The sequence below is a fragment of the Cloeon dipterum genome, chromosome 4, assembly GCF_949628265.1.
Source record: "Cloeon dipterum chromosome 4, ieCloDipt1.1, whole genome shotgun sequence".
Taxonomy (NCBI): Eukaryota; Metazoa; Arthropoda; class Insecta; order Ephemeroptera; family Baetidae; genus Cloeon; species Cloeon dipterum.
In genome coordinates, this window is record NC_088789.1 from 27,732,283 (window position 1) to 27,758,375 (window position 26,093).

General features: G+C 42.4%; 5 protein-coding genes across 8 annotated transcripts; 2 read left to right on the forward strand and 3 right to left on the reverse strand.

The window, feature by feature from the left end:
* Positions 1-3,076: 3,076 nt before the first annotated feature.
* LOC135942076 (transmembrane protein 205) lies at positions 3,077-5,437 on the forward strand. Its single transcript, XM_065487997.1, has 4 exons — positions 3,077-3,407; positions 3,636-3,817; positions 3,898-4,061; positions 4,834-5,437. The coding sequence occupies exons 1-4, from the start codon at positions 3,142-3,144 to the stop codon at positions 5,122-5,124; spliced, it is 903 nt and encodes a 300-aa protein (XP_065344069.1). The 5' UTR covers positions 3,077-3,141; the 3' UTR covers positions 5,125-5,437.
* Positions 5,324-11,641, reverse strand: Cand1 (Cullin-associated and neddylation-dissociated 1). 2 transcript variants are annotated; one of them, XM_065487996.1, is made up of 16 exons: positions 11,482-11,641; positions 11,220-11,389; positions 10,803-11,016; positions 10,602-10,750; positions 10,403-10,546; positions 10,187-10,349; positions 9,856-10,123; positions 9,408-9,708; positions 8,574-9,009; positions 8,020-8,514; positions 7,797-7,954; positions 7,286-7,742; positions 6,291-6,479; positions 5,981-6,224; positions 5,774-5,920; positions 5,324-5,718 (listed from the first exon to the last, which is right to left on the reverse strand). In XM_065487996.1, exons 1-16 carry the CDS (start codon positions 11,521-11,523, stop codon positions 5,579-5,581), a joined length of 3,717 nt encoding a protein of 1,238 aa, XP_065344068.1. In that variant the 5' UTR covers positions 11,524-11,641; the 3' UTR covers positions 5,324-5,578. The 2 variants fall into 2 exon arrangements, with proteins under 2 accessions (XP_065344068.1, XP_065344067.1); XM_065487995.1 differs by having other exon boundaries at positions 11,470-11,638.
* Positions 11,642-12,534: 893 nt separating this feature from the next.
* On the reverse strand, positions 12,535-15,268 carry RpA-70 (replication protein A 70). The gene is made up of 6 exons (XM_065490070.1): positions 14,884-15,268; positions 14,357-14,817; positions 13,794-14,273; positions 13,634-13,739; positions 13,164-13,324; positions 12,535-13,110 (listed from the first exon to the last, which is right to left on the reverse strand). The coding sequence occupies exons 1-6, from the start codon at positions 15,170-15,172 to the stop codon at positions 12,715-12,717; spliced, it is 1,893 nt and encodes a 630-aa protein (XP_065346142.1). The 5' UTR covers positions 15,173-15,268; the 3' UTR covers positions 12,535-12,714.
* A 486-nt stretch (positions 15,269-15,754) lies between these two features.
* LOC135943368 (wee1-like protein kinase 2) lies at positions 15,755-18,807 on the reverse strand. Its single transcript, XM_065489865.1, has 7 exons — positions 18,127-18,807; positions 17,867-18,023; positions 17,415-17,542; positions 16,919-17,322; positions 16,733-16,858; positions 16,548-16,675; positions 15,755-16,424 (listed from the first exon to the last, which is right to left on the reverse strand). The coding sequence occupies exons 1-7, from the start codon at positions 18,657-18,659 to the stop codon at positions 16,086-16,088; spliced, it is 1,815 nt and encodes a 604-aa protein (XP_065345937.1). The 5' UTR covers positions 18,660-18,807; the 3' UTR covers positions 15,755-16,085.
* A 482-nt stretch (positions 18,808-19,289) lies between these two features.
* Positions 19,290-23,435, forward strand: LOC135943208 (zinc finger protein ZFP2-like). 3 transcript variants are annotated; one of them, XM_065489664.1, is made up of 6 exons: positions 19,290-19,402; positions 19,575-19,853; positions 19,904-19,987; positions 20,045-20,152; positions 20,206-20,577; positions 22,099-23,435. In XM_065489664.1, the coding sequence occupies exons 2-6, from the start codon at positions 19,629-19,631 to the stop codon at positions 23,020-23,022; spliced, it is 1,713 nt and encodes a 570-aa protein (XP_065345736.1). In that variant the 5' UTR covers positions 19,290-19,402; positions 19,575-19,628; the 3' UTR covers positions 23,023-23,435. The 3 variants fall into 3 exon arrangements, with proteins under 3 accessions (XP_065345736.1, XP_065345737.1, XP_065345734.1); XM_065489665.1 differs by having other exon boundaries at positions 19,357-19,432; XM_065489662.1 differs by having other exon boundaries at positions 19,391-19,516.
* The last annotated feature ends 2,658 nt before the right edge of the window (positions 23,436-26,093 follow it).

Here is a 26,093-nt window from a genome sequence, read left to right on the forward strand (position 1 = left end):
GGAGTGGTCAGAAATTTCGCCAAAGACGGTCTTTAAGCAGCAGGGTCTCGTGCAAGTCGTGCTGTAGGCTGAAACTATTAATCAGAGCACTCGACCACCGAAAGAATTCTTGAAGCGCCTCGGCTCTGCAATCGTCGAGATCACGTAGTCCACAGCCCTTAACATTACACCATCAGTTAGATGCGGCCGCGTGCAAGCGAGAAAAAGCATTACATGAACTGATGGGGGCTATACAGATAGAAGAAGACACAGCCGACAGCGAGAGATAAACGAGCTTCATGAATTTAGTGCACGCGGCCGTTTGCCTTCCAAGAGGTTAAATCATTTTGTCAACGCGTGCAGCAAATCTTAAAAGAGATTCAAGAAGCAATTCGTGTTGTAAAAATAGAAGCACAACATCAATTTGCACTCTCGCAGGGTCGCAGGTGATCGCTGATGGTCTTTTTTTGTGGAGCATCACTGCTAATCAAATCCGGTGTGCGTCGGTTATAAGTAAGTCAAAAAATCGAGCGTTGGCCGGCCCTCCGAGTGCGAAATGCGTCACACGCCAGCACATAATTATTAAGGACTGTTGCGCAAAAGTAGCGTCCCCCAAAAGCAGCAGTGCAGATTTAGAGGTGATCTACTCATCTGTTTTTCGCCACGTGCTTCTTCGGACCCAACGAACAATAAGATATTAGGAAAAGCTCTACGTATTTCTTCATTAAGTGACAAACGATGTATTCTGATAAGAACGCAATTTTTATAATTATGCTGCAGCTGGACGCTTTAAGTGAGAAATTTCCTATCACGCGAGACACCTGTTTATCCTTCTTTTAAGAGGCTGATAATTGATTTGAGATGTTGAATGCTGGGTATAAAAATACTGTTGTTGTTTCACCTTGCATGCTTGACACTTTAAATTCGCATTTCCTGAAATGAGCCAAAAATATTTTTCGTTTTGCTCAGGGTTATGTAACACAAAAAGACTTAGAGCTCCTTCCTTTTATAAATTTCTTTAATTCCACAGTTGAATGCACAATTTTGATCGGTGAAAAATCTCAGGGTGAATTCGTGACCAGGAAAGTCTTTTCCATTTTAATCGCAGGGGAAATCCCAGGTTCGCCGAAAGAAAGAAAGAAATAAATTAAATTCACGTTGAGGCTTTCTCGCTCTCTCAGCTGGTGGTTTCAAAACCAGTCAGGAGTCGCTACGTGAATATGACAATGGGACTGGCTGGCCGCAGAGCAGACGCCGGCGCGCGTGCTACAGTTGCGGCAGTTCCTTTTCTTAAATTATTTCTCCATTGAATAGCGACGGCCGCCGCCGAGAGTTATTCATTACAAGTTCAGCCCGAAATTGGGTCACTTGGCTGTGGGCATGGAGCTGTTAATATTCATTAATTGCCGGTGATTGGGTTGAGAAAAAAATGTATAATATCGGTAGCAGGCGGCATGTAAGGACGACGGACAAAAAAATGCAATAGGGCATTGTGTAAATGAAATACAGCCCCGAGGATTTTCAGCTCATTTGACATAGTTGATTTCACTTTTACCACCTTTGCGTCATTTCAAGAAATGGGCGTGATTGAAATTTACACATTAATTTAGATCATAATTATAATTTTAGATTTTGGAATTTTTAAAATATGCGTGAAGGTTGTCCCATGGTGTGTGTGAACTTGGATGAAAATTTCAGAGTGGTTTTAATTTTAGTTTTTAAGTAATTCCGCTCCAAAACTAAAAGAAAAAATATTTTTCAACTTTTTCGTATTTTGATAATTATTATCTCGGGTTCTAACCATTAGAATTGAAAAATCTAGCCACCGTTAGACTCGTCTTGACCTCCCCTAAACAGCTGGAGGGTGTAGGGGGTGATTACTATCCACCCCTTTCAACCCCCTTGCCTGAAATATGGTAATTTTTAACTACCAAAAATCACTCTATAACACCACCAAATACTTAAATTCAAAATTAAAACTGTATTTAATTAAAAGCAAAAGAATAAAAAAATCCGTTTTAATTGACTGCTTTCTTTTAAAGGGGTTGTAAAGTAGCAGTCTAGGGGTCGAGAGTAAGCAAATAAACTTCCTCTGAACCCTACAGCTGTTCAAGATATTTTTTGCAAATCCCGTTGGTTGGAACCCGAAATTTGGAACTGCAAATGTTTGAAACACACGAAAAATTTCGTGTTTTTTCGGGTTTAATAGGAAGCGGAATTTCTTGAAAAAAAATAACCCCACTCTGAAATATTCAAACAAGTTCGCAGCTTTTGGTCTGATTTTAAAAAATTCCAAAATCCTAAGCTCATTTCCAAAATTTTTAATTATAAACCCAAATTAAGAGTCACCTTTGACCTTGACCCAGGATATCATATTTAGTGTCAGTTTGAGTGGGCTCGAGAGGAATCCAAAATACACCTTATTTTTTAAACTGCACACGGGGAGATAAGATACTGAGGTCTCAAAGTTTTCCAAAATTTCCTGTAAAACTCGAAAAAAATGAAATATTTGTATGACGCAATCTGATTTCTGGTGTAAATTTCGTTCAGTTTGCTTGACTCCAAGCCAGTCCGTAATATTTCATCATCCCGTATTTTCACAATTAAATTTAATTATGAAAACCTTTGACAGGATTAATTACGTGCAGAACGCAGAACAAAACGATAGGTTCGCAATAATATAAATTTGGAAGGATAGAAACATTTTATTTATCTGTTCAAGGACAAAAAATAAAGCCTTTTTTATTTTGCTTTAACTTTCAACTATTTTGAGCCCCAATAAATCGAGTAAAGTTGACATCCCCCACGCAGCGACCTGCTCAACAATTAAATTGTTCAGCCACGTCAAAAGCGAGCAGGGAATTACACCTTGTTGGTGCGGTGCCACGAGGATTTTTCCTCTGACCGCAGTCAACGAACTCGCATCCTTGGTAAAGTACCCCTAACAGCAAGAGAGAGAAAGAGAGAGAGGAAAAGACACGGCGCGCGGCGCAGGGTTTTTCGAATCGGCGGGTGGGCAGCAGGCGGCGGCGACGTCAAGTGACGGCCGTCGTCCGATGATGGAGAGAGGGGCGCTTATAAATGCTGCTCGGCGGAGTGCGGAGGCAGTATTAAGTGGCTCGCTCCACTGCACCAACCGCAAGTGTCCCAGTCCGCAACGAAATGTGCGCCCGCAACATGCTGGAGAAGCTGTCCGAGGGCAAGGTCGCCGAGCTGACGCAGGTGCCGCCCCAACTGGTGCCGACGACGCCCAAGATGCCTCCGCCGGCCAAGCGGCCCAAGCGGATATCCAACCTGGTCATGTCCTCCGTGCCCAGGGAAACTGTCCTGCCGCCCGACGCGATAGCCAAGATGACCGCCTACACCAAGGAATGCGTCGATGTCGGCTACGCCATGGCCGGCAAACTCCAACAGTCCAATTTTTTCATGTGAGTATATCTGCATTTCGACAAACGAAAGCTCAGGTCGAATTAAAAAGAAAAAAAAATGCTGATAATTTTTATCAGCTTTGCAAAACAACTTATTAGATTAGTAAACGGGTTAAGTAGGTCTATTTGGTAACGTGATATTATATTAAAATACAAAATCACCCTCCCTAGCAACTACCGTTTAAACCAAATACACGAGTTAATCACGTTTGAAAATTGTGATTGCAGAGTTCTCACTCGCACCACGCAGCCAGCACACGCTATTCTTTTCACGGCGGTGCTGATTGTGGCCTCGAGTCTCATGCCCAGCAGCCAGGGCACTTCCTCTAAGTCAACGTCGTCCGCGCTCCTCTACCTGGCGTGCTTCGCGGCCCACTTCGGGGCGCAGCTCTGGATGACCTTTGTCTCCGGTGAGTAATTTAATTCCGCGCACCACCACCACCAGGCATACTAATCAACTGCATCCGCTATATTTTTTATGTGCACGCAGGTTTGTCTCTCTACTTCTCGCTGCCGCGACACAATTTCGGCGCCGTGCAGCGCGTCCTTTTCCCACGCTATTTCACCCTGAACGCCGTGCTGAGCATGGGCACCCTGCTGGGCTTCGTCCGCCAACACCCGTCCAGCAGTTGGAGTAACGTCCACATCATACAGGTAGGTGTCTGCTCGTTTGATTTGTGTGTAATTGGTAATTTTTGAACGGAGATACGCGCTCTCAGAAAGGTCGCCGAACGCATTTTTCCATGTTAAATGCCTTTGTCCTGCTACCGATTGCTTGGTTTTTACTTTTGAAGCTAAAGGGTTGGTCTGTCGATTTATAATCGCAGAAATAAATTAAAAGTTGGTTTAATTGCGAGTTGAGACTGTACGAAAAACTCTCGACGCTGATTGTTTGACGCAGTTAAATCAACTTTTAATGTGTTTCCGCAATAAAAAAATCGATAGACCAACTCTTCAGCTTGAATTTGACACCAAGCAATCGAAGGCAGAATGAGATGCGATCTACGAGAGGGGTTCTAATGGGAGGAAAAGGCGTTTGGCGACTCTTTTGAGAACGCTCTTCTCTATCTAAGCTCTCAATTATCAGTAATGAGCTATAACTCTTTTAAAAAAAATTAAAGCAGATGAGAGAACCTTAACTTAACCATTGCAATTAATTTCTCTGCATTACCGGCCCTATAATATCGGTAAAAAAATTTGTTTTTCAAAAATTACACCCCAAGATAATAAAAATTGGTCAAGTACAGTTAGACATCATATAAAAAATAACCGCTTCCGCCTAAAAAATTATCTGACCACCGGAATTTCTTTTTATATATCTCATTTCAAGTATGAATGGAGTGCATAAATGTTTGAAATTACATTTCCCAAATCCCAAAATGGAGACGTGGCAAGTTTCTACAAAAAATGCCTGTATTAATTTCAGGGAGTTGTGCTTTCAGCCTGCTTTTTGGGCGAACTGGCTGTGCGCCTGTACCTGACAGGGCCGCTCGTGTCGCTAATTTCGAAAAAGGAAGAAATTGAGAGCCAAGCTGGTCTCGGCTCCGAGGTGGGCCGTCAGGAGATGGGCGGGCTGGTGCACTGTCCGCACTACCGCCGGCTGCACCAGAGCTTCCGCAAGGTGCACTGCACCATCGCGATCGCCAACATGGCCTGCCTCGCCTCGTCCGCCTTCCACCTGCACTTCATGGCGCAGAAGTTGGCTGCCCTTTCGTGATATTCGCCCCCCCACTAGACGGGACAAATTGCATTTGCTTGGCCAAAGATTTGTGACCGCAAGTCTGGATAAGAAGAGTCTGATCAAGTTCTGCCTGTGTGGACCGCGAAGAATCGACGTTGAACGTTTCGAGTTCTTGGGTCAGGTATAAAATGCGAGTGACCGAGTTCGAGTGTTCGAATAAATGGAAAACAACAGCTTGTTTTTATTTTGTATTTTCTCCAACTGTGCTACAAGATGTGTTACTTAATAGTAATCGATTATACACTAAGTATTTATTGAAATGGTGTATTAAACAAGTTCTCATTTGAAATCGCCTTTCATTTTTCGATTCCACCGTTCACGGAGGAGCAGTCGGTTTAAAAAAACAAAAACAAAAAGAAATACAGTGGCTGGCAGGTTGGTGGTACTTGCCTTGAAGCACAGAGTCTGATCAAATACATTCACGGGCTCTTCAGCTCAGATCCATCATGGTCGGCGAGTCCTGGCCACCAGCAGCCAACGATGAATCCTTTTGGATCGATTCGAAAATAATTTGCAGTTCGGGCGTAGATTTGATAATTGTCACAAACTCGGCCATGGCAGGGTTTTTGTCTAAAAAATTAACTGTTGAAATAATGGATACATCGCACTGGACGTCAACGTTTACCTGCAGAGGGAATGGCTAAGAGAGCCGACACGGCCCTCATGGCAGACCTCTTGAGCTCGTCCTGCTTCTCAAACTCCTGCTTCACCGAGTTGGCCTTTACTTTGGTGGTGCACGTTTTCTTCAGAGGCTCGACCAAAAGCACCAGTCCTGTTGGCCAACAACCAAATTATTCTCTCTACAGCCGCACACTTTTCAGAATGAACTTACGCTGCAGAACGGCAGACGGAAAGAGCTGCGACAGCCTCGAGACCATAAGGTAGGTTAGCATTTTGATATCGTAGTGGTCGCGGAGACCGTTCTGCACGTGGTCCAGGAAGGCGAACACGTCCAACCGGTCCATACACGAGTCCAGCAGCGTGTACATGCACTCGAAGGCAGCTTTGCGGATGTCCAGGCCGTCGTCCACCGTGTGCTTGAAAGGGCCCATTTCCACCTCGCGGATCAGCTCTCTCTGCGGAGAAAGAAATAAAAAATGAGAACATTTTTAACACATTACATAGCACGCGCCGCCACGTACCTTGACTTTGGTTTCTTCATACAGTTGTGGGAGGATTTCATCAAGCAGATCTCGGACGAGAGAAGGCTTGTTGTGGGCGGCCGAGTTAAAAGCAACCAAGGCAACTCGTCTCACGTTTGGGTCTCGGTCCTTGAGAGCGGCCAAAAATTGACCAATGTGCTGACGCAAAAGAGGGTCAATGGCTTGAGGCTGGAGAGAGAGAGTAAGTGGAAAATTAGCACTGGCGGTGTCACGTTGCGAAACATTCGTGGCAATGTAATAAGAATAGGAACAAAGTAATCATCAGAGGAGTTAATTAAAAAAGAGGTTCAATTTGCAGGGAAACCCCGCGGTCCACCCCAAACATCAAGAGTGTACACTTGTGAAGCACCAGTCAAATTTTTCTTATCTACAATTACTTTCGAGTTACAGACTGGACAACTTATTTTCCAAAAAACTCTAAATATTTACAAGTGCGGTGATTTTTTTATATTATTTGTAGGATCTTCTTGACGAGAGAAATGCATTAATGGGTTATTTTTTACTCTCTGAATTATGACATTGTTGTGATCCAAGCCTCAGGAACCTCTTTCAGTAGGCATTTGATAATATTTTACAGTCTTCTCAAATTTTCACGAAAAGCTTAGAACCTGAGATTTAGCGCTCACAATATTTGTAAAAATTCTAAAAATGTGTTTTTCGAAATTTAAATTCAAATTTTTCGGAAATGAAGACAAAAAACCTCTTCTTGAAATTTTCATACTAGTTCATGCATACCCTGAGACCACTTAAGAGGGCATTTATTATTTATAAAGTATGCTGCTGGTTTTCAAAATAAGAATAAATGGAAATATTCTTAAGTGACCATTGGTGACCACCCCGCAGATCCGAGGGTGGGGGTGGAACCTCCTAAGGGTTTTTTTAACATGCCCTTGTTAATAGTAGCAATTTACCAAATCAATAAATATGTTCCCTCTAAAAATTATAAAAACAAATTGCTAAAAATTTGCAAATACCTGATCAGAAATGGTGAATTTGATGGCTGTGACCGCGATGGTACGCATGTGCGCAGATTCTGAGTTGAGAGAGTCCCTAAGGTGGGGCATAAGTGTGTCGGGGTCGATGAGCGTCAACTTGCCGAGACACTCGGCAACCACGTTCCTGGTGCCCTCCTCGGCGCACTCTCTGTACTCGTAGAGGTACTGCCAGATGGCCGGCACGTGCGGCTGCAGGGCCTGTCGCCCGGCGGCCGTGCTCGCCTGGTAACTGATCATCTCCTTGAGTGAGTGCAACAGCAGGTACTCCTTCTTCGGCTTAGCCTTCATTTCGCTCATGATGGTGCCAAGGTAGTGGTTCAAATTGCCAGACGCCACGCTGCCCAGCGAGTAGGCGGCAACAGACTTGACCTCTTCGGCCGCTGATGAAAACGACGCAAGCAGAACCTCCGACACTTGCGCAATGCCGCTCAGATCCCTGAAGCAAATCGTGACAGGACAAGGGTTTCGGTCAGAACAAAAAATCACTTACTTGTGCCTTCCAATCTCTCCAATAGTGTACATGTTGAAAATCCTCTCCTGGTTTGTACTTCCCAGTTTTGAGGCGGCCAGCTGCGAGGGCACGTTCAGGGCCTCTCCAGGTACGATCAGAGCGATGGCAGCGACGCACTTGGCCAGAGAGTGAAGCGCCTGCACATCAGAGTAAATGACAAGAAGTAGACTTAAAGCTGTTTAACAGTGTGAAAGATCTGTACCTGTTTGTGAAGGGAGGCAGCCGAGTGCTCAACGACGACGGGCTGCCTGAGCAGCTTGACCAGTTCAGCAAAGCTCAGACCTGGCAGGTTAGCCTGAACCAAGGCCTGGAAGAAGTCGAGCATGGAGACGAGGGCGGCGCCTTGCAGCAGAGGAGACTTGACGAGCACCAGGATTTCAGGCAGAATTTCGCCTCCGATGTTGCCGACGGCCATAGGCAGGGTCTGAGCCACGGAAGTGAGCAGGGTCAGGGTCAGCTGGGCGATGTGCAGGTCGGTTTCGCTCAGCAACGCCGGCAGCTCGACGATCACGGTGGTCAACTGGCTTTGGTCCATCACCTTGTGGTAGCTGCGCACCAGCACGTCCAGCAGGGTCAGGGTTGCCAGCTTCAGGGCTCGCTGGTTCTTGCGCAGGAACGATCCAAGAATTTGCATTGCGCCCAGCAACACTGGCTCCAGGTTGATGTGCAACGGCGACCCGGCCACTTTGGTAAGAGCCTGTCCACAAGTGATTTCACATCAACAAAACGATCTAATTTTCCATTTCCTCCACTTACCTTGACGGTAGTCAGTCTGGTAATTTCATTGCGCAGTCTCTCCAAGAAAATGGGCAAGCACTTAGGCAGCTCATCCTGCAGGTAGTCGCCCAAGTTGCAGATGATCTGGCCCATGCACGAAATAGCCCGCTCCTTGACCTCCTGGTCGATGTCGGCGGCGCGCAGCCGGTGAAGGGTGCACTCGTAAAGGTCCGTCGTGAACGGCTTGAAGTCAAAGTTGCAAGGCCGGTCGACAGGCCGGATGACCTGAACAAGCTGCTGCAAAACGAGCAGCGCCTCGGCAGTGATTTTGTAAAAGCCGTCTCGCACGGCGGCAATCACTGGCGGCAGAAGGGCAGGAATGTGCGGGTGGAAAACGGTGGGTTCATGCGAGGATACCAGTGAGCTGATGAACGACAGGGTGTCGATCTTCATATTGCTGCTCGAGTTTTTGTCCCTGGAATAAAATAAATCCCAAATTTAAATGTTTACAAGGAGAACGCATCTATTAGATGATGGTTTTTTCCTACAGTGTTTGATAAAAGATGAAAATAATTTTCAAAAGGAATAGTAAAATGCACGCCTAGAGTCACAATTTTAAGCAATTAATGCCACAATTTCTTAAAAAGTTGTTGGATTAAAAAAATATTTGAAATTTACTCAGCGAGACATCTTATGATTGAAACGATTTTTATACTTTTAAAATAGCTCCTGATATTCCTGGAAAAAATCAAATGAGGAAATGTGACGGCTTGCGGTAGAGTTAAGTTAGTTTGTCATAAAATCAAGCTTCATTTCAGGCATTTCAAAATATGAAACCAACTTTTGCCATTTTCTGTGAATTTAAAAACTCACCCCAAAGAGTAGAGGATGCCTGGCACCAATGCTGGGATGTGCGAGGCGAGGCATCCTGGCAGGACAATCACCATTTCTCTGAGCAAAGTTAAGCAGTCCTGACGGGTCTTAATGCTTTTCTCTCTCATTTGCTTGTGGACCGCTTTGACAATGGTTGGGACCTGATTTTGCAGCATGATCACAGGGCCGTCCTCCGCGTCCATGCTGTCTGGCTCAACCGCAACACTTTGGATTCGACGCGTCTGCCTCAGCAGAGCCATGTACGCGTGGAAAATGTCAGACTTGACGTTTTCTTCTCTCTCTGTAAACATCACAATTGGTTGGACCATTAAAACAATTAAAAATAGGACCGGAAATAAACATTTTTGATTGCCTACTAATTGATCACGCAACAGTATTATTTTTAAAACCAACCTCCACCTGTCATGATTAATGAATTCTTGCTTACCCTTGAATCTGCTGATGAGCGCGGGCGACACAGTTCCATACAGTTCGGGCAGCAATTCCCGCTTTGTGCTGATCACCGCCTCCAAGCACTTGGCAGCGGCACGACGCACCTTCCAGCTCATATCGTCGTCGTCTGAGTACTCCTCGTCACCGTCCTCGTCGCCGCCGTCCTCATCCTCAGTCTCCATGGCGTTGTCGTCGTCCAAAGGCTCCTCCTCGTAGTTGTAGTTTGGATCGTAAGTGATGTACTCGAGACACAAATTCACGATCTGCACACGCATTAATTTATTTTATTTAAAAATGAGAATCAGGACTCAGGCGTGCGATCTAACCAAAGGAATGTGAGGGCTGATTTCCTTGGGACAGCGCTGGACAAACGCTTCAAACGCCTGCATGCAAAACTCTCTCAGTTCGTCATCGTCCTCTCTGCTGTACTTTGCGATCAGCGGGACCATTTGTTCGACGTATTCTCCGAATCTGTGACCAGCCTGGCGGCTAATAATTGGGATTTGTTATAAAATTGCATTTGAAATTAATAAAGCACCTACCAGATGGCCGCCACGCACTGGATGTACGTTCTAGTGGTGCTGATGGACGAGTTTTTGTCTAGTTCCTCCTGCATCACCAACATCAGTTTTGTATACAAGGACGGGTGGCAGGACATGACAAGAAGGCCAAGCGCGACGATTGTTCTGAAAAGCGTCGCTTGTTAATTAGCTTTATTAAATAGTCATACACCATCTTCACCTCTTTCGGACAGCTTGTCGCGGCGAAGCCAGCTGGGGAAGCAAGTTGTCCAGAATAGTGGCGTGGAAACTGACTATCAGAGTTCCAAACCTGGAGAGAAGATCTGCTAAAATGTCTAACGCCTCCAGCTGAACCGACACGTCCTCTTGCTGCACAGATAAATTAAAAATCTTCACCAGTTAATTATTAAGATTATATTACTTTGGCAATGGCGGCACTAAGTCTTCCTGTAATTCTTTTGCAAACATTTCCTGCCAGCTGACTTGAGGCCAACGGCAGCTCGCTAATGACTGTTTTTAGGCCAATGCTGGAAATGTCCCTAAGCTGCTCCTTCTCCGAAACCATGTTGGTGCAGAGGGCGTCTACAATTGTTTCCACCTGGTACTCTTTCACTTTGTTTACCAGTGGGCCCAAACTAAAATAAAAATTATGTTGTAAGAATATTTCTCGTTAAAATTATTGTTGACAAATTCAAGAAATCAAGAAAAAATGGAGTATCTACAACACTCCTAAGGATGTTGTTTAGTTTATAAAAAATATCATTATTTTTTTCAAATTGTTTTCATTAAATCAAGATGTTTTTCCATTAGGAGGATTGAGGCAAATTTTGGGGCAAACCATTTGACCGCGAGGTTCTGCACTTCGCCATTCTTGTCTTCTAGAAGGCGGAGCAGCATCTTAACCACCTTCCTCTCCGAATCATCGTCCAATTTTATGCTGTCCTTCTGTAGCTCCGTCATGAGGTCGTTGGTGGCCATGAACCTGAAGTCCTTGTCATTGGACATCATCTACAGGGACCGAATAGAAAGGATTGACAGTGAGGTTGACCACGCTAAAACCGGCATCACGCGGTTTGGACCATACATACATAGCTGCTCACCTTTTCCAGCAGATTTGAGATCTGGTACGAAACGCTGGCCATTTTCGCTGGATGATTTCAACGATCTCGGCGAAAATGAGCTTGCTCGTGAAACAAACCAAATGAAAAATTCCTCAACTCAATGCACTTCGATAAGCAAGCCCAAAACGAAACCAGCCGCTGTTTGTGAAAATGAAAATCTCAACTTGACAAAGCAGATTATGCACTTGCGGCGCATGCGTCGACGAACGCACCTCATTGGCCAGGGTGAATCTGAATCATTGAGGTTTCTTCATCCTTGCGCGCTAAAATTGCGTGTTCTATGCAGAATGAAGCTATTTCTTTGTGAATTCGTGAATTGTACAATGTGGTAACGCCTTTTCCTAGGTATAACGTCTCGCAATAATGAAACACAAATTTGACTGCTGCGAAATTGGCCAAAAATTGATGTAAATATCAAAATCCAAAAGGCGACGCCTCAGCCAAATAAAGTTATATTTTCTATTAGAATCAGATATTTCCGATTTATTTTCATTTTTAACCAAAAAATGATAAAAACCATCATATGCTATTAATTATAGAGGCGTTTTTCATCATTTTAATTATTTATTTTCGATGAAAACCCTGGAATGATTTGCTAGAAGATTTGCTAAATGTTGTGACGTCAACATTTTATTTTTCGTGTTTTTCAACAGGCGCATTGCGATGAATACGGTCTGATTTATGCATCGGTTTTCCGCTAGCTTTGAAGCCTTTCCTCGTCTTTAATGTAATGCATGGCTATTCACGCACCATTAAAATGTAATAAATATTGTGGCTTGGACATGAATAAACACCAATAATGATGAACGACATCCAAAGGAGCTATTGAGAAAATTTCAATCATTTTGTGTCAACTAATCGACTGAATTGTTGTTAAAAATTAAATTATCAAAAGTATTGTTGAAAAATAGCAATTTAAATTTTAATTTAAAAATTATATCAACTTTAAATGTTGGAATTGATAAAATTTCACGATGCAAGCATATTTTAGGGTAATATGTTACAAAAATGGAGTAATTAAAGCAATTGGTATTATAATGAGAAGATTGATTTTATTTATATTAAGATACAAAATTGAAAGGATTGTTTAAGAAAAAGAAAAAAAAATTCTACGATAATCCTCCATTATTTAGATTGTAACACAGTTGTAGAGCAAACAACGATAATAAAGATGATTAAGATAATTCAAACTACAATTTCGATGAGGAATAATTAAACGTTGAGCTGGGCTCTCATTTGGTTGATCTCGCTCAGGAGGCGAGCGTTGTGATGGGTCAAGTCAAGCTGTTCCATTTTGACGACGGACGATTTGATTCGCTTCTCGTCATTGTATGTTTCCATCTTGATCCGCAGTTTCAACTGCAGCTGCTTGAAGCGAGCAGCATCGAAAATGGCGTTGTAAGCTTCTTGATTATTTTCTTGCAGTTTGACAAACTCCTTGTTGTCGGTGATTCCAAGCATCTGTTTGGCTTCCTCATCAAAGAGGGTCACCCAGGTGTTGCTCGTCCAGTCAGCGACATTCACATTCACTATCAGCCGTGGGTTGCAGTCCTGATACTCGAAGTTGCACTTGTTGCAAAGGTAGTTGCCATTTCCATTGTCAATCACCTGAGAGACAAAAATAACAAATTTGTCTCAAGTATTGGTAAGATGTAACAAACCTTTTTCTTGCACTCGGGTTTTGGGCAGGCCAAGTAGTAGCAATTTTCTCTCTTAATGGCCATGACGTGGGCCACAACGCCCAAGTAATCAGGCTTCTCGCCATTGCCCAACTGCTCTTCCTTCACGGAGATCAGGTTCTTCCAAGGTTCGTAGCCTAGTTCTGAAAAATAAATAACAAAAAGCTTAAGAAATGCTGAGAGTAACACAATTAGGACTTAATGATTTAAAAGAAATGGGAATTTGTGTTCAGTTAACTATGTTTTAAATTAATAATTTCAAGGCCTGAAATATGGAAATCATCTTTGAAAAATAAGAGTCAAATCTCCAATACCAAACCCCAGTTGTTGGAAACATTCCTATTAATATTGAGATTCCAATCGCAAATAAAAATAAACCTTCCTTTCTCCCTTGCTTGAAACTAAATAAAATGATTCAATAATTTGAAGAATAATAATAATTGCGAACTCACTTGGTGCTCCAGGGGTACCATCAGACACTCCACTGAATGTCATGCTGTAACCATAATTTTCATACCACCCTTTGAGATGGTGCGAAATCTGGATGTCAGGGTTGATCTGTAAATGGCATGATTAAGACAAATTGTAAAATAGCAAGGCAGTAGTACTTACCGCCATGACTGCAGAGTGTCCAGTGCTGAGGCTCTTGCTGCCCTGAAACTCCTTGACCAAGGCGTTGCGGATGGCAACAACCGGGTTGGTGCTACCGTCAAAGTTTTGTGCCTGTTCTCCCCACAGAGTAAGGGTGATAGCATGCTTGGAGTCATCCACAAGGGTGATGTCTCTCTTTTTCAGTTCCTTTTGGGTTGCCCGTGACATCAAGGTCTGACAATCTGACGTAGCCTGGCAGACAGCAACAATGTCCACAATCGTATCAACAGCAAGATTCTTGAGGGATTCAATGGTGACATTTTGGAATTCCATGACGGGCAAGCTTGAGTCATCCTCGATTTCATTGACGAAAGTATCGCGGTTGAAGGTCAGTTCGTAGTCATGCTTCAAGTTGGAAAACTTCTTGTTGGCTGTTTTGACAGTACAGTTTCCAATCAGGTAGACCTTTCCCTCTTTAATATGGTCGTAGAACTTATCCACCTGAAAAATTTGAAGTTTAAATTTAATTAAATGTCAACATATAACAAAAAAATTTAATTAAATTATATGTAAAGCCTACATACTTCCTCATTGAAGGCAGTAGCTCTGATTTCTCCAGAACTGTCCTTGATTTCCAAACTGAAGAGCTTGCCCGGACCTCGTTGATTTTCATAGTGTTTGATTGGAGGTTTTGACATGACCCTGGCCTTGATGACCCACTTGTTCTGGAATGGGTTGATGGACATGATGGGGCGGATGTTGTTTTCGTGCACACCCATGTCCAGTCTGGGCCTCTTTGTGGGCTGCTGCCCGACAGGAGACAAATCTCGATTCACAATTGCTGGCGAAGGTATGGCCGGCGAAGGCTTGCTCTGCTCAGCGGCGCGGGGAGCTGCAGTTGCATGATTCACGTTTCCATTCTCCCTCTCTGAGGCGTCAGCTATGTCCTTGTCGGACACAGCTGTAGGGTTACCGATCTTCTCATTGATTTCAGAACCATGCACCACAACCTCGCAGTCCAGAATAATCAGTATGTTTCTGTCGCCTGAAACAAAATACATGACATAACATTGCTTCAAAAAATGTATTTTAAAATAATATTTGTTTATACCTGAGCCACTTTTGCCCTTGATACTGCTGTTGATGGTGTGTTTTAAAGTAACAATGGTGTATTCCACAAGGTCCCCGGATTCAACCTTCGCATTTAGCTGAGATGCCAGCACTCCGGAGGACAGGAAGTGCACGCCATCAGAGATGTTGACCCGGTACCTTTCGTGCTCGCCATTCTTGCTCACTTTTTTTAGGGCGATGATCTGCACATTCGGGTAGCCAAGTTCTTCAGCATTTTGTTTCTGGACTGCCAACCCCTTGATGCTTCCTTCGCTGAGAACGACGGCCATGTCGAAGTGTTTGTCACAAATGTAAGGGTGCTCAGAATTTCCACAAGATGTGCAAGTTGCACGTGCACGACAACAATTGACAGAAATCTACAGGCCGGAGAGCGGGATAAGGATCTCGATCCAGCTTTTCGGCGCGAATGATGCACGAGTGCCAACATAACAGAGTTTTAATTTTCCTAAATTCTAAAGGTGAGTTAGGAATTCTCTGGAGCAACACGTGTGCTCAAATAAGAGTCAAATGTACGGAAAATTTATGCAATCATCTTCAAAAACAATCAAGTTAAATCAATAGAAGAAAAATTTTGACAAATAGGTATCAGAAAAGGTTAGAGATAATAAGCATACTGGCAGGAAAGTCGTCAAACACGTTTTTCTCCCATAAGGACCCCATGTTAAAATTATTGTCTCCTAGATCGCTTCCAACTCATTGTCAGTTACTGAATGTCTACCTAAAGAGTTGGCTCACTCCCCTCTAGCCTAGATCTGTTATTCTAATGTTGTCATTAGGATTTGACACAAATTCTTCAAACTGATATAGACGTAAAATTAGAAAATAAGGGAAAGGAAATAAAAATAGCCACCTTGATTTTGTATACCATTATCTGTAGATTTATTTCAATATTGAATATCGTATAAAAAAGAGAAATGCACGAAGGAAGAACATTCAAAAGGATAAGCACCCGGATTAAAAAATTCCAGAACGCTTCAGTCTGAAATGTAATAGAGAAGTTTAAGTTCTAAATATTTACAAAACAGAGGTTGAGACAGCTCCATTACATCATCATAATCTTATGTATTAAATTATGAACAGCAAGAACTAGTTGCAATTCAATGTTTGTCTGGCAAAACCTCATACAGAAAACTTACAAATTTAAACGGAAGAAAATTTTAGAATTTGAACAGATCACAAGAGTCAGAAGTTGGTGGTGCTCACGCTCCTCTTAGTGCGTGAGCCGACCAGCCTGCTTTTGCTTGGCTTCAGCTCAACAGGCTGTTTCACATTGCTGTTGTCATCAAGAGTGTCCTCTTCAGGGAACGGCAATGATCGCAACTCCTGCGACATCTTGATTATTCTATTAGCGGTTTTCAGCTTCTTCTCTAGAAGTTGTGTTTTCAGTTCTTGGTCTTTGATCTGCCTTTGCAGATCGACTTCACGCATGTTCATGCCCTCGAAGGCAGCATCACTTATACTAGGATGATTGGCCACTTGTGAGGCGGACGGTCGCTCGACCGGATTTGGATGCACCATCGACTGTGGGAGAAAAATTTTAGTTTTTGGCATTGGCTTCCCTGACAATGAACACGCGCAGATTTTAATTATTCCACCTTGATTTCTCGCATAATTATTACTCTAAACATTAAATGATAAAAGTACCTTGATCAATTCATTTAGAGAAGAGCTGATGTATGGCAGAGCAGGAAGTTTGCCGTCTCTATAAGCTTGCCAGTCATCCCCATTCTTGGGGAGAGGACCAGCCCCAGCGGCATCGTAGATAGTTAAACCTAAAATTGGCATGTTTATAACAATGAAACACAAATTGCCGTCCAACAATTATATACCTAATGAGAAAATGTCTGCCTTAGTGAGATGAGTGTGGTCATCATTGAGCAATTCCTTTGGCAGGTAACGACAGTCTCCATCTTCAACTTTCGGCGTGTCAATGCTGGTAACGTGACCCAAGTCGCCTGCAATTGCAAAAATTTATTATTACTCAATTGAAAAAAATTTAAAACAGCAAAACGTACCAATTTTGTAAGTGACCTCATCTTTCTCTGAATCAGATAGAGGATCCTCGTCTTCGGTGGCTTCCCCAAAAGAGTTGAGAGCGTTGACGGTCACAACTTTCACCTCTTGAGCCATGAAAATGTTGCCAGGCTTGATGTCCAGGTGGACAAGTCCGGCGCGATGGATGAAGTGCAGTCCACGACTCACGTGCAGCATAATGCGGCAAAGCTCTCGCTCAGGCAACAGTGGCAAACCTGCTCCAGCAGCTCGCAGCTTGTGCAGACGATCAGCCAGACTTCCGCCGCCGCAATATTCATTCTGAATGATCATGTGACTGTCCTCTCCCCACGCGGAGTAGTATCTCACGACATGTGGATGACTTCCGAGAACAGCGTGTGCGTATACTTCGTTCAGAGCTCTTTGCCTGGTTGGTGCATAAATTAACTCAGATTAATAAAAGTTAAGAGGAAATCTAGATTTGGATTTTTTGCTTCAGGTAACGTTAGAGACACTTACTCATCAGATGAGCCAGCAATGGGGCGAATACTTCTTTTGATAGCATAGGTAACACCATCCAGTCTATTGATGCACTTGTAGACACTTCCGAATTCTCCAGATCCTATTATTTCAAGTTCGAGGAATTCCTGAAACATGAATTAATAATTAATCAATCAGTTCTTTCAATATAATGTTAAATTTACAGAAAAATATCTTTATAGGCAAAAAATTTAGAATTCATTAATGAAATTGGAACTTTCCACACCGAAATGGCGGTTACAGCGCAGGAGACACACCAAATTTTGGGGATTTTCATAAGAATTCAAAAATCAAAATTTAATGCAAAATTTAACCTTTCAACCATAATTGAATTAGGTAATAATATTACAGGGGTTGTCTGACTGCAGTTAATTTAGGAAAATTCTAAACTAACAGTTTTTTAACGGTCTAAAATGTATTAGAGTTCATACTTTGCGGTAACGTGGAATGTTTGAATCATGAATGGCATATCTCTTCCTAGGTTGTGAGCACTCCTCATCTTCATCGTCGCCTATGGAGGTAGAGGCACGAAGCATCGAATCCTCCATGGATTGCAAGGACGAGTTGGCATTCACCGAGGTAGCTGACCTGTAAAAAATAATAGTAATATTTATAAATATACATAGACGCTTTAAATTGCTTAATCCTATTGCACAATATTGTTTTGATTTTAAATTTAAAAGACACTTACGAGTGTAGTGAATTTATATTTGATGATCTTGGTCTTTTACGAATGTTTTTTCTCAAGACCTCAGGGGTGAACGGGTTGGTGTTAGCGACGGCAAGGTCTGCAAGATTTCTGTTAGCGCGGCTATCATCAAGCCAACTGGCAGGGTTGCCGCTGATCTTGCTCTTCTTAAAGATGGTCCTCGGAGTGTTTGGGGTGTCGAACAATCTCAGAGCGGTGACTTTCTTCGAAGGTGGCGAGAAGGAAGGCCTCGAGGAGGAGGTAGGTGCTGCTCTTCTGTTGTTGCTCCTCTGTACCAACGGCGGCGATGAAGGGTAATCGACATCCATTTCATCGTCCACTTTCCACTTTCGGAAGCTGGTCCGCAATTGCCGCTTGCCTTTTCGAGGACTTAGCAGTCTGCTGTGGTGTGAAAGGGGGCTGCTCGTGATGCCCATGTCTTCAGGGAAACTTAACTTGTCGTCAGATTTGTAAAAGGGATCCTCGGCAGATTCGTCGTGACTGTCGAAGTCGAGTTTCTTCTGAGCAATGTCCATAGCGAACGCGGTTAATAGCGATTTCGAAATAAAGTGTGTTCACCTATTAAAATTTCGAAACTTTGTTTTCCACATTCACATAATGTTGTTACACAACCGTTTGTGTAACTTACAACTTACACCCACGTTGTTGCACAACTTGAGAAACGCTTCAAACAATCCCGTACTTTTACAACGGAAAATGGATACCTCGACTTACTTCCGGTTAGGTCGAGTCAAATAATCGGCAGTTATTGAATTAATTTTTCCCAGTTCAAAAGAGAAATCAGCAAAAATTATTTTGTTAAAATTAAATTGAGATTTAAATATACTGAATTTAAAATTAAACAAATTAATTTAATACAAAATCTTCGGTCAATGCAGAGCCTGGTAACAGCTTTTGGCGGCAAAACATTAAACGCGGGAAATTTTAAATCTTCCTTATGATCATGAATCTCACACAACATTCATCCCAATCGCGTTGAAATGCAAACACAACAGTTGAATTTGGCTTTAATTTTCACAAATTCCATTATATGCAAGAAAGTAATGGCGCTGGACACCAGAACTGACCAGAACTTAATGTACATAAATGGTTTGTGTTTGTGTGTTTGTGTCGCATGGCATGGTAAGCTACAAGGTTCGAAGGTTCCATTTTTGTTTGTCGATTGAAGCGCCCTCATCAACGCTACCGTCAGCTCCACACTCAAGGATTTAACCACGCCCCCTTGCGTTGGATTCGAAGGCCAAAACAAACACACACTGTGCGTACCACATATGTGTAGGCTCATATAGTGCGTCAAGTCGCTCGTTCAACTTGATTTTATTTTCTTGAATTGCTACTTGTTGATTTTTTGTTTGGATGTAGAGTCAAATGAGTAAAATAATGCCACTTTCGGTGCACGTTTTATTGACCTTTTTCTTCGCTTTTTGCAGCATCATCGAGTGTAGCATGTCGAGGTTCGTGGGCGGCCCAGGGAGCAAGGTATTATGAGCACTGGCTCCAAAATTGATCCGTGGTTGAGTGAAGGCTGGCCCGCCAACGAAATCAATTTCGGAGACCTCATCAAGGCTGGAAGTACGTCTGCAGCTCCTCCTAGTGAACCCCTCCACGACCCAAAAGACGGAAAAAATCCAGAATTGAAATTTGAGATTGGGAATTATGCTGTTAAACAGCCGCCGCAAAATAGTGAATACTATTTTGACTCATTCAAGGTAGCTAATACTCACACCAAAGCCACTCGAGAACTAACCTTAGCTCCCAGGTGATTCCAGAGCTTTTAGTAGAAAGATTGCACCAAGACTATTCACTGAATGTATCTGGAAACGCACATCAACAAAACTTGAAGGTGTGATTTGTTGTGAAACACGGCCTAGAAGTGGTGTAAACGAAACTCTCCTCTCAGTTCCAGGGAATAGAGACTGTAAATAAAAAGTATTTTGAACTGAAGCCCTGCACTATCAGTCAACAAGAGCTTGCACAATTGGAGTTCCAACAAACTTCCAATATTCAGGTAGTAATATTTTTCTAAAAAAGAATCGCAGTGCTCATTGAAAACCTTTGCAGACTTCAAAGGAAGCTTCGTCCCAGACTATCGACACTGTCGACAAGCAGGGCATCATGAGTCTGAATGGCTTGAGTGGGCCGTTTGTCTACCAGCCATTCCTGTTCACAACATCAGGATTCAAATGCAACTGCGATCCAAAGGGAAACCACCATTTCCTTTGTCCGAATAATGCTCGGATCGACACGACCAACGACTCGTCGAAACTGAGCGACTCTGGCAGCTCGACCGGCTCCATCGAAAGATCCATCGAACGGGCCATAGAGAAGACCATGCGCCACCAGAATATTCGCAGTGATAAGGAGCGGCCATTCTCGTGTGATGAGTGCGGAAAATCGTTCTTGCTGAAACACCATCTTACCACTCACGCTAAAGTTAGTACAGTGCCGGTGGAAAATTCAGGAATTTCATTTCTATTCAAAATTCTAACATCGGATTTTTATTACTAATTGGATGCAAACTCCAGCTCTCCTCGAAATTATATCATTGGAAGTGTTGCTTTTTTATTTATGTGCCCAGAGCTAGCCATTTCCACAGGTTTTTTTTTAAATAGAAAATATAATAATATATCTCTGCTATTTTCATTTGAGAAGTTTAACTGATGGGATAAAAAAAAAACAATCGTATCACCTGAAAAAAATAAATGGTTCAACAAAATGCCTATTTTAAAAGGACTCAGTTTTCGATTGTTTTTTAAAAAGGGATTTTATTTTAGGGAATTATTAACTTTAGCCTGGATTAAGGTAGATAAAAAAATTGTTGTCAGAAATGCTTTAAAAAATATTTGCCTTTAATGATAAACATCGTAGGCCAAAGGTAAAGTTCAAAAAATTAAAGTCAAAATTTTCAAAAAAACGTAGCATTCTCAAGTGTAAATTCTTATTTCAAAAATCTAAAATAGCAAAAATTTTGCTCATTTACTTGACAACAACATCATCAAAAAATTGGTGCTATGTTTTTCTCTCATTTTTAAGAAAACCAAGTTCACATTTGAAAATTGAGAACATTTAAAATAACGTCATTTCAGTGAATTTTGTTTTTACTTCGATTTTTACTTTTCTAGGGCTGAGACCCACCCCTGCACCCCCGAGGGTGGAATTGTTAAGTTAAATTAACTTTATGTCAGAACTAAGCGCTCTTGGCATCATTTCAAATGTGTTTTTGCGATGAGAAACTCAATTCTAGACTTTATTACATCGTGTCTCACTCTCTTGGGTCAGTGCATAATATGATTCAGAGAGTTGTGGGTAACCCGCAAAAAATGAAAAGTTATTAATACAGTGGGTTTTTTTTCCAGAAAAAATGCTGAATTTTGCGAACCACCTTGTTTGTTTAGTTGAGCAGACCAGCACTAATAAATCTTTTTGTTTCCTGTTCTCAAGTAGACAAAGGTTTTTCAAGTGTATCGATTTGCTTTAAAAAACTGCTCTAATTAAGTTCGGCCAGACTTAAACAATTGTAAATTTTCTCTCAGAAGAGACTAGTACAATAAGCACTTAAATAGGAATGATATTGGAAAAGCCTGGGAATTCCTTGTTGCCAATACATGAAGCCAAAATCGATCAAAGTAGCATCGTAAATTTTTTAGAAAAGTGGTTGCAAAGTTAGCACGTTTTTCAAATGGTAAGGATTGTCTCCCTACTTGAAATTTTATTTTATTTCACAACAAAAGAGCTTCCCAAAAAAGTTTCTTACACCATTTGATAGATCTTGACGTTAGGAATCGATATCTGCCTAGAAAATGTGGTCAAGCGCTGTAAATTTTGGAGAAATTTTGAGTTTTTACCGTAGCAAGGTCCTTTTTTGATTATTGCAATTTGTAGAGAAACAAATCAGGAATCATGTGATCTTAAATAATGTGGGACGATGGAGCACTCAAAATAATTTTGTTTCAGGTGCACACGGGAATACGACCTTACGGGTGCATCGAGTGCGGGAAAACGTTCACTCACAAGCACTGCCTTAACACGCACCAGAGACTGCACTCTGGGCTGCGGCCATACCAGTGCGAGGAGTGCAAGAAGTCGTTCACCCTGAAGCACCATTTGGTGACGCACCAGCGGACCCACTCGAAGGAGAAGCCATACCGTTGCGAGAGCTGCGGCAAGAGTTTCGGCCAGCGGCGCACCCTGAACATGCACATGAAGTTGCACAGCGGCGAGCGGCCCTTTCAGTGCCCCGTCTGTGACGAATGCTTCGCCCAGGAGGAGCAGTTGGTGGCCCACTCGAGATTCCACGGCGGCAACAATGCCTTTTCCTGTTCCGACTGCGGTCAGGCATTTGCCCGGAAGTTCGAGCTGGTTGATCACAGACGCACGCACGGCCACTCACCATTCGCCTGCACCATTTGCGGCAAGGAGTTTCTGCAGAGGCGCACCCTGCAGCAGCACAGCAAGCTGCACGACGGCACCAAGCCATTCATCTGCAAGTACTGCAACGAGTGCTTCTCCCAGATGGCAGAACTGATCGCGCACGCCAAGATCCACACGTTCTACACGTGCAAGGAGTGCGGCTGCGGCTTCCCCAGCCACGAGCTGCTCGTCATCCACCTGCAGCAGCACGGCAGAATCGTCCTGCCGGAGCCGCCGCCGACCAAACCCGCGCCGGCCAAGAAGTACACGTGCACCGAGTGCGGTGCCGGATTCGCGCAGAAGCACGGTTTGTCGCAGCACGTGAACCGCAAGCACAAAGCCTCTTTGATCGGCCACCTGCCCAGCCAGATCGGCCTGGCCATGGATCCAGGCCCCAGTGGCAGCGGCATCATGGAGCAGATCCAAAAACAGGTTTTAGCCGATCAGCTGCGAGCCAAGATGCTCTGAATTGCTTTTCAACAATGAAATTGGCTTGCACATTAGTAATTCGAGGTTTAGAGGATCTAAGTTTCAGTTTTGGTTAACATATCAAAATTTGTTGCAGTGATTAACCATTTCTGTGGTCCAATTTACATTCAATAACGTGAATGAATATATTGATTTTCTACCCTATCACCTAGGGAGCGCCCAGCACTGACTCAAAATTATGTAAATAACAGACGTTCTCCTTAAACTTTGTGTAAAAGTGAAGGTAGTTGAAACTTCTAGTCTGTGAATGTTAGACTTAAAAAGAAATCGTTTCACCTACATTTGTGTCTGTAAAATTTAATTCTTTCCTGTTCATTGAAGCAACTGAATTACTTTTACTCATTTACTGTAATCAATAAATTTTAGAATTTCATATTAAATATATTAAACAAGATATTTTAACTGGCCACTTAACTTCAACCCGTCCATTCAACTAAAATACATAAATGAATTAGTTTCAGCTAATTGGTTAGTAGGATAATAAATAAATAAATAAACACGTGTTTGAAGACCATATTGGAATTAAAACAGACTTCATCGTTGCTGCTCACAAGTAAAGCCTAATTCCGTGAATAGAACAATATATTAATTAATTCAATGGAAAAATCGAAAAAATCTGGCTTTTGTTAAAACATTTTCTGGTATATTCTATTGTTGGCGGTTGTTGTTTTTTTTCCATGAAATAGGATTAGAGAGAAATACATATTATATCAAACTAAAAAATTGCTTCAACTGCTTATTTTTATTTTTTTTCTTAATTATTGTGACAGTTTGTAAAAATTGTTTATGCACTTAAAACCTCAGGTATAATATTAATGTTCACGAACTCGTGAATCGTATCAGATTAATTTAAATTTAGATATAACCTTGTCCTTGAATTTAATAGTACGGTTGCATGTCAACCGAGCTTAAAAAATGTTGCCTTTATTTGTCCAACTTTTGACGGTTTTCTCACTCCTTCAAAGTCACGTCCTCGCCAAAAATTTACATATTAACTCCATGATAAGAATAACAAGCTCATTAAATTTAAAAGTTTGAGTTCGAAATAGAAGACTGCTCTTTTGATTGGTGATATAACACTCTTGGTTAAATTGCTTCGCGCCGTCAATTTGGTGGAAATATCAGTGCAGTGTGCCGTACGTGAAATAACAAAAGGACACGCCATTTCACTGTCAACTCCGACATATCCTCAGCTGCATTTTTACAGCTCTCAGCGAGGAACGCCTAATCCAATTATAATGAGATCTTTATACTGCTAGCTGATGGCATACTGGTATTATATCATTTTACGATATATTATGCAGGTCCGTCGGGCGCGCCTGGCGTAGCCGATGCATGGCAAATGAGTGCCGACTTCACGTTATAAAGCATTGTCTGTTGTGCAATGCGGATTATACATACATAAACGGGGACGAGCGAGAGCAAAATGCAGTGTAGTTGCTCATTTTGATTTAATTTATCTTGGCTATGGAGGTCTATGCAAAACTCTTTAAGGATATGCATATAAGCTTTAGTTTGTGGAGTAAAAAAATGTGTTGAAACTAATTTAATCACTACTGAACCGTCTCCACAATCTGCGCAGACAAGATCCGGAGAACACCACTTTAATCTGCATTTTAAAATCGGAGGAAACTTTTTAATATGTCGGAGTTTGCGAGTTATTGCAGCCTCCAGGGAATCAATAGTTTTTAATTTTTAGACGAGAAAAATAGCTCATTAATGTCTTGAAATAATTTCTCCTAAAATTTCAGGGTTGCTTTATCTTTCCACACAGTAAATTTTCAATCATTTACATCTATTAAACTTCAAGATAATTGTTAAAAATATCAGGTAATATTATATTAAATAATTCGTGCAGTTTTTGCTCTGCAAATAAAGTTTTTATAAGTAAACAAAAAGAACTATATACGAATTATGCGACATTTTTTCCAGTTTTCCGTCCAGAGATTCACCTGGGCTGCTGCAGAGGCAACCCTCGTTTGCTGATTAGTCTGAATAGAAAAATACACAGGCTTGCAGCTGCATGCAAATGCGCAAATTACGCTCCTTTGTGCTCGGGTCGCCACTTTTCCATATCGCCCGATGGCTATGCAACGGGGTCGCACGTTTGCATTGCGCAGGCTGTCTACGTGTAAGGCGCTTTATTGCTGATGGTGAGAAAGTGCGTCATTCACTTTCCATAGAACGTTGGTCGGGTGGCTCGGGGTTGGACCCAAACTGCGCCGCCCTTCCGTGAATCGTGTCGTGTCGCTATATATACAACGGCCAACAACTCTGAGCATTCATCGCACCGAGTCGGCAGCAAACTCTGAGGCTTTAACGTTCTCTCGCGCATTCCTCGAAAGCTTTTTACTGCGACTTTATATAAACACACACACACATACACACACACACACCACGTCCCTTCTTGTGGAACGTTTCGCAATCGCTTTAAATGAAGCGTGCAAAGTTTGTACCGAGACTGTTAATCCCGACTGATTTCTTGCTCCTCTGCTGCGCCTAATTGTGAACGTTACATATATATATTTCAACTTACTTAGCCTTGGGATAGTCGACTTTTATAATAATGAAGTGAGGAGGAGAGGTGTACAAGAACACGCAGCAATGTCCTGGCACAATATATAAGTCTCGGCGGCGGCGGCTGTGTGTGTGTATTGGATGCGCGGCGCGCGTTTCTCTCCAAGCTGAGTGTTTCATTTCTCAGGCCGCAGGCCTCGAGAAGAGCTACTGCGCTTAAATTGCTGCTTTATGCCTTGCTTGTAATTAAACGTGCATAAATTAGCAGCAGGTTCTAGTATAATTAGGCCAGTTGAAATATAGGGCTCTACTTTACTTTGATTAAAGAGACACATTGAGTGGCGAGACGAGAAATTCTAGTTCGTCCAACTTCTCCTTTTTGGAAATTCACGCTAACACTTCTAAAAGCGAGATGGAAAATAATGTTTTTCAATTTGAATTATTATCATTCATTTATTACGAAATAAATTAAATAAATACTGTGCCTATTAGTTCTTATCCAGCATGAAATCGGAAGAAATAACAGTTTTTGT